This window comes from Monomorium pharaonis, unplaced genomic scaffold, assembly GCF_013373865.1.
Source record: "Monomorium pharaonis isolate MP-MQ-018 unplaced genomic scaffold, ASM1337386v2 scaffold_399, whole genome shotgun sequence".
Taxonomy (NCBI): domain Eukaryota; kingdom Metazoa; phylum Arthropoda; class Insecta; order Hymenoptera; family Formicidae; genus Monomorium; species Monomorium pharaonis.
This window is the reverse complement of record NW_023415691.1, coordinates 1-10,525: the sequence shown is the minus strand read 5'-3', so window position 1 is coordinate 10,525 and position 10,525 is coordinate 1. Positions and strand designations below refer to the sequence as shown.

At 33.8% G+C, this 10,525-nt stretch overlaps 1 protein-coding gene across 2 annotated transcripts; it reads left to right on the top strand.

Moving 5' to 3' along the window:
• LOC118648363 (cytochrome P450 4C1-like) lies at positions 1-5,162 on the top strand. Of its 2 annotated transcripts, none has more exons than XM_036294697.1 (6): positions 1-56; positions 457-681; positions 2,043-2,152; positions 2,522-2,612; positions 3,147-3,332; positions 5,030-5,162. In XM_036294697.1, the coding sequence occupies exons 2-6, from the start codon at positions 519-521 to the stop codon at positions 5,128-5,130; spliced, it is 651 nt and encodes a 216-aa protein (XP_036150590.1). In that variant the 5' UTR covers positions 1-56; positions 457-518; the 3' UTR covers positions 5,131-5,162. The 2 variants fall into 2 exon arrangements, with proteins under 2 accessions (XP_036150590.1, XP_036150591.1); XM_036294698.1 differs by having other exon boundaries at positions 9-77.
• The last annotated feature ends 5,363 nt before the right edge of the window (positions 5,163-10,525 follow it).

Below are 10,525 nucleotides of genomic sequence, written 5' to 3'. Positions count from 1 at the left end.
AGTAAATAATCTACCTCTAAAATAGGCAGTGAGTGAGCAGTCATTCCCGAGAGCAAGTGAGTGTGTAGCGAAAAGAAGTTAGTTTGTTACAAATTAATTGTGCATAATAACAAAAATATGTATTGAAATTATTTATAGTTATATATAAGTTTATTTAAATTGATTATAAATTATTAATTTTGGAAGTGTTTCTATTGCCTGTTTCATCAGATAAATAAACTTTTTTAAATTAAAAAATTAAGAATTAAACATTTTTCATAGACTTTATATAATTTTAACTTAATTCATAGTTTTTAGAAACAACTCACACTTTTTATATTTTTTTTATCACCGTATTTTGACATGTTACATTTGATATGTTACTTATCAATGTTTAGATAAATTATTCATTATTATCAGAATAATGATAAAGTTTGTCACAATATAAATATAAACATTTTCTATGTGCAATTCAAGAACTGAAAGAAACCCGCGACTGATGAGAACTGAACCTGCTTAGAACAATCAATACGACAAAGATGTTTGTTACTTTATTATTATTACTTGTCTTAATTGGATATTTGACATATCATTATTACGTGCAATATGGACCAAATGGACGATTAATCAATAAAATACCAGGACCAATAGGTTATCCAATTATTGGTAATATATTGTTATTCACTCGGATAGATTTACTAGGTAAGTTAAAAGTTTTAATATATTTTAATAAATAAACTTTTTAAAATATAAAAATATCTCTGTAAGGAACATTGTTTTTGTATTAACATAAAATGTTATAAGTAATATTGAAAAATATTTCATAATTAATTTTAACAGTATTTTAATAATAAAATGCATTATTTAATGTAAATGTAATATATTTCCAATTTCTACCTTTTCGTACATAAAAGATATTGTCAAACTATTGAATAACTGAACAATTTTTTGAACAACATTTTAATCTGACACTTGCACTATTTTTCTAATTTAGTTTATTATTATATATAATAATAACTTTATTCGCCTTTCCCTTGCGGGGTACAGACGGACTCCCGCTCCGCTTACAAAAATAATAAATATTGCTTTCATCGCATGCGCATCACCTATATTTCTGAGAAAAAGAGAGACCACACTTTCATTCATCCATCCATTCTGCATTCATTTTTAGACTTCCGCTTCTGCCGCTCTTCCATTCATTTCTCTAATCACCATCTTTTGTCCTCATTCATTCCTTGCACTTTTCTCCTCCAAGGCATTATCTTCCCCTCTTCTCGCTTTCCTCGTCCTCTTCCTCCCAATATCTCTCTCCCTTTATTCCAGTTAACCTAAACCTTGCTACTCTTTGCCACCTTTTCTATTCCCAATTTCTCTTTAGGTAATCTAGAATACCCTTACCTTTAATTCTTACAACCACGTTCCACTCTTTTAGCTCTTCCAAAAATTCGCCATCCTTGTTCCCTAAGCTTGTTACATCCACAACGCTATCCTATAAACTCCCTTTTCTCGCTCCCCCTTAAACTTACCCTTCTTCCTTTCCTTCTCCTCTTTCTTATCCCCTTCCTATTTCTAACCTTTAATTCGCATTTTCCTTCACGTTTCCTCATTCACCATACTTCTTTAATTTAGTTATCACTCTTTAAATAAGATAGTATAATTTTTTAAATAAATTTTTCAATAACTATTATTTTGAGGCACAAAGTAAGAAATCAAATTAAGATCAAAAGTTGGAGTAAAATTTTAACTTTAGAATATTTAAAAGGTACGCAAATTAAGGATAAAGATTTATGTTTTCCAAAGTTGTACATCATATTTTTGTGCCATTTTAATTTACATTATGAAATTTCGCAAAATAAATATTTTGAAATTTAACGTATTTTTATTGCTTTATAAAAAATCAGAAAGTTGTTCACTAATGTATTAATATTAAAAAGTAGAAATTTTTAACTATAAAGTTTTTGAAAAATTTTTTGAAATTTATATATGAACAGCAGAAAAGGTGATGTTTTAATTTTGTTATTAAATGTATATTTATGTATTCTAAATACTTGCACCTTTTTCAGAACACATCTGGAAGGTTCACTTTAATTTAATTAATCAGTATTATCCCCTTTGTAAAATATGGTTTTTCTTAATACCTATTGTGGCTATTCGTCATCCCGATGATCTAGAGGTAATAAAATTTTAAAATTTTGTAATTACTGACAAACCAGTAATTTAACAATTTTATGTTTCCACTTTGCAAAAAAAGACATTACCAATTATATTGCTGCAGCTTTTCCGCGATTGATTCTTTCGCTGTGCTTACTTCATGTTGCGAGAGTAACTGTCATTGCGACTGAATTTTGCGTTGTAATTTATTTTTAAACTATTTTAAAAAGTAATAAAAGTTAAACACCGCGCACGTTTGTGATGTCTAATACTTATAAAAAGCACTAATAAAAATCGATAAAAATAAAAAAATATTTTAAATAAACTAGATATATTTATTAAAATTAAGTACAGTTAGTTTGACTTGTACTTTCTTTCTTTAATTTTCTAGGTAATACTGGGCAGTACAAAACATATCGAAAAGAGTAAAATTTATGACGTTTTAAAGTCTTGGTTCAACACGGGTCTTATTGTCAGCAAAGGTAATATTATATTTATTAATATAAGTTTACGGTTCCAAATATGAGTATGCAGAATATGGTAAAGTTACTTTTAAAAATTAAGTCATTATTTGATAATATTTAATACAAAAGTACGCGTTTTTCATTAAAAAGTATTTTGTCAAGTTAGTACTTTTAATAACTTACAGTTACTAAAAAGTATTGATTTATTATAATTTTTTTACTTTTTTACCAAACTTTAATACATTTTTTTTTATAGTGTTATTTAATCAAATTAATAGTTTTATAGGTATTATTTTCCAAATACTAAACGGTTTATATATAGATTTCATGCCTTTCTAAATCATTAATGTCTGTATTTGATTATATATTTTTTATATGTGCGCGTGAGAGAAAATAAATTTTAAATATATAATATTGATAGCAAAATAAATTAAAAATTATCAATAACAAATTAAAAGAAAAAAAAACAATCTCGCAATATACATACATAAGCGTCATTAATATTTTACAATATTTTACAGTATTATACGTTAGTTTTTGTTATTATGTTAGGTTCAAAATGGCAATCACGACGAAAGATATTAACTCCCACATTCCATTTTAATATATTACAGCAATTTGCTGAGATTTTAATCGAAGAAGGCGAGAGAATGTCAACATCTTTAAAAAATACAGAAGACACTATTACAAAAGATTTAATACCGTTTATTGGTGTACATACGATGAACGCATTATGTGGTATCACATTCTGTTTATATATTTATGTATACTGTAAAAAGTTTTTGTAAAATTACAACTATAATAGTGGGTAATTTTGAGACCAACTATAATAGTTGTAAATTTACTATTGTCTATAATTTTGCAATGTACAAGTAAAAAAAATTTAATTGGTCATAAATTTGTTTACGGTGTATACACAAGTGTAAAAAACAAATTAAGAAATTATTGCAAAATTTACTATACAAAATTACATACACAAGAAAATTTACAATTATTATAATTGGTCTCAAAATTACCCACTATTATAGTTGTAATTTTACAAAAATTTTTTACAGTGTAGAGATTTTATCTCTCTGTTAAAAGCAGATTTTATTTTGACTAATATAAATGATAAACAAACTATATCTATATAAAGAAGAACTAGTAAAAAGTGTCGATTTTAGCCCATCAACCAGCGCCTATAATTCATTATTATAATTATAGATATAATAAAATAGAATATATATAATTAATAATATTAATTATATCTAATCTGCTAATAATTCGCCGCATTATTTATTAGACATTATATATAAATTACACTTCTCAAATATTTTTAGAAAAATAACGATCTCAGACTAATCGTCCCTAAGACCGAGCGTTACACCTGTAAACTTACTTTTCTATGCCTTGAATTCTGTTAGATCGAAAGCCGAATCTAAACGGGGAGCTAAGTCCAAACAACCTTGTGTTGTAGATTCTCACCTCCGGCGATGAGACCTCAAATGAGACACGCAACACGCGACACGCAGCGACACGTAGAATCATAACAAAAACAACACCAACCAGTCGCAAAGCGCCCTTTTCCCCTTAAACTTTGAGGGGGGGGGGGGCGCAAGCCATTATAGAATTTCATTAAATTTCATAATAATTACGCATAATTTTATCACCTATTTCATGGTGATTACATATGATTTACACAGTAATTACACGGAAATTTAAAATTATTTTTGCTAATTACATATAATTTCATTGATTACATCTAATTGCAAAACGATTATATTGGGATTTCATAATAATTTCGGGGACACTGTCCCACGATTTTATTAAGTGGTTCGATCACATCACTTTGAGAGGCAAAAAAAACTCACATTAATAAAGCCCCCTCGATTCATAAGAAACGACGGTGCTAACGATAATATAAATTATTCTGAGAGACAAATAGAACTCATTCTATAAATCAATATAATGTTGATAATTATTTCAATATAATCTTACTACCATATTCAATTTCACATTTTAACTTCAAATTGATGCCAAATGTATTATCAGCAACCCGAGAACTTACAAGCAACAGTTTCCACACCATATTGAATCAGCCACTTTAAATGAACGTATGTGGATATTTATATCACGCTTGGAATACTTAGTTGAGTAACAATTCAGTAAAGAAAATTAAATCACTTATTTTGAGGATACTGTGTAAGATATTCGAAAATCTACATTCTACAGCGTAACATCGTACTTTATTTTTAAATTTCACAAATAAGTTCTCTAAATAGCAACGATAATCTATAAGAATTTAAGCGTTGGTTGATAGGCCAAAAACCGCTATTTTTTATCGGGCTTTCTTTGTGCAAATACCGATGTTATAATAATTAAAGTTATCTCATTTTTTTAATAATATTTTTTAAATATGTATAAGATTATATTACAATAAAGTAATTTTTTTTTAGAAACTGCAATGGGAACTTCTTTGAAAGAAACGGATTCATTTCATATTCAGCAATATCGAAAAGCGTTTCACCAATTAACTAAAATTTGTTTGTATAGGTAATTAAAATAAATGTACTATATATGTCGCATGCACAGAGAAAATATATATAAAAATTTTTACTATATATAATAGTAACCATAAGAAGAGATTTTAAAAAATTGTCCCAGGTAGCAAAGTGTCGTATAATTGACGCCATTTTTTCGTCATTTTTATGACGAAGCAGACGTCATAAGATGACATCCAAATGTCGTAAAAGTGACGTACATTTGTCTCATCTTAACGACGTCATATATTGACGTCAAAAATACGTCATTTTCATATTATTGACGTCATTTTCAAAAAGCTAGTGTCGTACATTTGTTGGCATTTTATTGTTATTATTATGACGAAACATAGATTTTTAGATTACATATAGGGTTGTGTTTCAAAATTGCTATCAGTACTAAACATCTATAGTATACGTAACGAAAACAACAAATTTTCAGTACGCAAAGAGAAAATTTTCTTTGGATTTAATAAATTTTCTTTAAGTCAAACAAATTGGTATACGTCAATAAAACTGATGTTTGAACTAACAAATACAATTGTTTGGACTTTTAAACAAATTGTAATTGTTTCTTTTAAATAAAATATTTTTTAAAGAAATTTAATTTTCTTTGATTTAAATTATAATGTTATTAAACTGTAAAACAAAATTTGAGCACATATTTTTCCTTCCAAAGAGACAAAAGCTCGTGAACCGAACACGCGATTACCATTACACGCAGAAAAAGGATTCGTTACCGAAGTTAAAATTTAGCTATAACAGCTAAGATGTGTCTTAAGACGTAATAAAAAATACATAGACCCCGAGAAGTCACTACGATAGCATAGGTTGATCCGTTTTCTGTCACCGTGAGTAGTCTGCTTATGTAGCCTGTGGAATGTAAATTACATTACAAAAAAGATACCGCGTGCTTAGTGGCGGTCCGCGAATTACGACCATATAAGATTAAATCCTATTTGAATCAAACAATATATTTATTTAAATCAAATATTGTGTCAAACAATAATGATAATTCCAAACAATATAATTTAATGTTTCAAAACATTCAATTTTTATTTAATAAAATAATATTTTGTAAGAAATAATTTTTTCCAGCGAAACAAATATAATTCAAACAAATACATATATTAAATTCAAAGAAGTTCTTTCTGTGTACTGACAGCAATTTTGAAACACAACCCATAAAACTAACGTACTTTGTTTTACCTTAACGACATTAAAAATTATACTTCATTATTTTTGCAATTATAAACTAAATAAATAATTATCATTAATAATTAATGTTAAGTTTATAGTTGTTAGCGCGTTTTACGGAAATGGCAGGAAGTTCCAAATAACGTATTGCACACGTAATAGGTATTAGTGAATATTTTAATGATTTCAACTCTAGCGTGGTTACAATAGAACGAGGAGTTCACCTACATAAGGTGGATGGTAAGAATGCGTGTCCTTCCGTAAAAACTGTAACGCCACCTGCTAAGACAGCCAGCGCCTCCTAGATAGTTCCGGCTAGTCACAGGAAGTACCCGACAATGCTCCAATACTCCCCCTCGAGACTAAGACTAGCCTTCGCCGCAAGTTCAAATCCTTGACAAGCCTAGGATGCTGATGCATTTTCGAAGCTTGTGCGCTGGTACGGATTTTGTTAATATATCCGATACCATTTCGGAGGAGGAAACGTGCTCGATTGTAAGTTCCCCTCGGTTCAGTGCTTCCCGCACATAATGATGCCTTACATCTATGTGCTTCGTTCGACTATGGAATATGGGATTCTCGCAAGTTTCCGAGCTCCGTTGTTATCACAAAAAACCTTGATTTCTGCCAATGTATTGAAACCAAGTTCCAGGAGGAAATGCCGCAGGTAGGTGGCTTGCTTTGCGGCTTCGGTGAGAGCCATGTACTCCGCTTCGGTGGATGACAGTGCCACTGTCTTCTGTTTACGAGATTCCCAAGCAATTGGACATCCGCTTAGGATGAAGGCGTATCCGGTATGAATCTTCTGTCAGACGTACAGTTTGCCCAGTCTGCGTCGACGTATCCCTCTACTGTTTTTTCGTTTTTTCTGTAAATGAGTCCAATGTCGGCCGTGCCTTTCAAATACCGAAGTACGCTTTTGGCGGCGGTCCAGTGAGTCGAGTTATATCGTGTGTTGTATTGGCTTAAGTAACTGACCGCGTAGGAGATGTCCGGTCTCGTGCACGTGGCCAGATATAACAATGAACCAATCAGTTCTTGATACGGGATATTTTCCAAATCAGTAACTTCATCCGTGCTCGCCTCCAATTTTGAGTTTGGATCTAATGGCGATGTCACCGGATTCGCGTCTGTCATTCCGAATCGTTTCAAGATATCTTGAATGTATCCGGTTGTTTCATAGTTATACTTTCTTTGTCTTGAATAAATTCGATTCCCAAACAGTACTTTATGTGTCCTAGATCCTTTATTTCGAATCTTCTTAGTAGGAAGTGTTTCAACCTTTAATCTCGGCTGTATCTCGGGAAGCTATTAAGATATCGTCCACGTAGATTGCGATTAGTAGTAACTGTCCCTTCTGCTCCTTGTAAAATATGCATGGATCTGATAATGATCTTCTTGCGCCGAATTCCTGTAGTGTTTTACACAATCGTTCGTGCCAGCAACGTCCAGCTTGACGTAGTCCATAAATCGCTTTGTTCAGAAGACAAACTTTATCTCCGGACTCCAGATCGCGAAGCATTTCCGATGCCTTGCTGCCTAATTGACTTGGCTTAGACTCGTTTTGTATAATGATGTCTAAGCCTCGTTGTATGTGTTTGGGCACTTCCATGTAAAATTTTTCATTTAAAGTCCCGTTTAGGTAAGCCGTGGTGACGTCGATCTGTTCCACAATCAGGTCTCGTTTTACTGCGAGGGCCATCATTGTACGTATAGATTCCATACGTGCTACAGGTGCGAAAGTGTCGATGTAGTCTATCCCAGGTCGTTGTGCGAAGCCTCTCGCGACTACGCGAGCCTTTCTTCGTTCTAGAGTTCCGTCCTGTGCGTACTTGTTACGTAGCACGATTCTACTTCCAATGATAGTTTCATCTTGTGGTCGTGAAACGAGTTGCCAAGTATTATGTTCGAGTAAAGATTTTAATTCTTGAGCGATTGCGTCTTGCCATTCCTTTGCATTCGGTCCGTGTATCGCCTCTTGGATCGGTATTTCTGCGTGATAAGCCGTTTCTTCTAATGTTTCCGCCTGCCTCGCGTGTTGATATTGTTTTTCGGTCTCCCCCTCAATCCGGTACGTATTATGCGAGGTCGACTCGACCTCTCGTTGATTCGTTTCGGTTTTCCTCGTCTTCGCGACTGTCGTCCGTGTCGTCGTTGCTGTTCCCTGGTGTGTCTATTGCTCGTTCATCGGCTAGTATTTCATTGTGTTCGTTTTCGTTGACGTCTGGATTTTCCTTCCTTTCCTTGTTAGTAGGCGTGTTAAAATAAAGTTCCACTTCCTGATTTTTAAAATCTATGGTTTGTGTTGATAATGGGTATTCGGTTTTCTCTTTCGATGTGGATTGCACGTTCATGAATTTAACGTCTCTAGCGATTTCTACCTTCTATCTTCCGGGAGCCATATCCGATATCCTTTAGACACCTCCGAGTACGACGACGATATTCCTTTTCTGGATCTAGCTTCAAATTTATCCTTTTGTGATTTCCTTTTCAAAGTCATAACTTCCCGTCCGAATTCTTGAAGTGGCTTACGTCTGGAATCTGTCCTTTCCATTTTTCGTAAGCAGTCCTTCCATTATGACAGCTAGTTGGGCTTCTATTTAGTATGTAATTTGCCGTATTTAAGGCTTCTGCCCAAAATTGACCGGGTAGGGATGATTGTATCATGAGACAGCGTGCTGTATCAAGGAGTGTTCTGTTTTTCCTTTCGGCGATGCCGTTTTGCTCTGGCGTATGAGTGACGGTTAACCTTCGTCCAATTCCGGTCTCCTTCAGGAATCGATCAAATTTATCACTTAAGAATTCCTTGCCATTGTCGGATTGTAGAAATTTATGCGTTTGCCGATTTGATTTTCGACGAGTGCCTATTCCTTGAAGGCTTGAAATGCTTCGCCTTTATGTTTCAGGAAACGAACTTCGCACCATCTTGAGGCATCATCGATGAATGTAATGAAATATTTGGATTTCCCAACGGACTCAGTTCTCATTGGACCACATATGTCTGAATGAATAATCTCAAGTATTTCTGATTTTCTCGTAGATTTCCTGGGAAATGGCGATTTTGTCATTTTCCACTCGCGCATATTTCGCAACACGTGTCTGTTTGATGATCCTTAATCGTCATGCCCTGTACGGCGTTTTCTCGATGGCATTTCAGAAGATCTCGGTAATTTAAGTGTCCCATCTTTCGATGCCAAATTTCCGCCGAAGAGATTTCCGTGTCAGTTTCGCTGTTCCATTCTGCGTTAGCACTGTTCTCGATAGCGGTGGTGCGCAAATAATATAACCCGCCGTCAGATCGGTCAGCTCTTAATACTTCCTTCCAGTCTCTATCAACTATGGTTGCTACATCAGACTCGAAAACAACAGAATCCTTTGTCGCATATCTTGCCTACGGACATTAAATTAGTTCGCAGTTCAGGGACGTACAAGTATCTATGAGATACGTGCTTTGTCTGCCGTCCAATCAGTATTTAATAATACGGTTCCTCTACCCTTGACTTCAGTGCATGATTTGTCAGCAAGGTTTACCTTTCCAGACGTGGACTGATTTAAATTCACGAATCCTATATCATCACCACACATGTGCGCTGTACAACCGCTGTCAATGCACCATGTTCCTGCGTGGAGATGTTCTCGTCATTCGCTGCGTTTGCCGCGAGTGAATTCGTTGTTGCACATAAGCTTAAGTCTTCTGCGCTTTGACGTCGTCCGTTTCTTTGTTCGCTCGGTGCATTCCACTGCTTTGTGTCCTATTTTACGACATCGATGGCACTTGTATTTGAATGTTTCCTTTTTGTCAACTTCTTGTGCTTGTGTGTCCCCTTTCGGACTTTTATTTCTGTCGAATACATTGCGTTCTTACTTGAGTGTTTCTTAGCAAACATTGCGTCCGTGTTGTTTTCTCGTTTCATGTTTCCTTGCGTCGCTTTCTTCGACGATTTTTGTACGAAGACGTCTGGGGAGGGTAGTGTATCGCGTGATTCAATAGCACATCGAAAATTTTCGAAGGAAGAAGGCAGGCTATGCAGCAACATAACTGAGAGTAGATCGACGTTAATATCGACATCCATTTCGTTCAATTATCGACGGTGTCAAAGAATTTTTGTATGTACTCACGTACGTCGTCGCCCTCTTGCATGCGATGATAAGTTAGTTGTTTTATTAGGGTGGCCTTCCTCGCAGGTCCGGACGATTGGTAGATCGATAATAGTT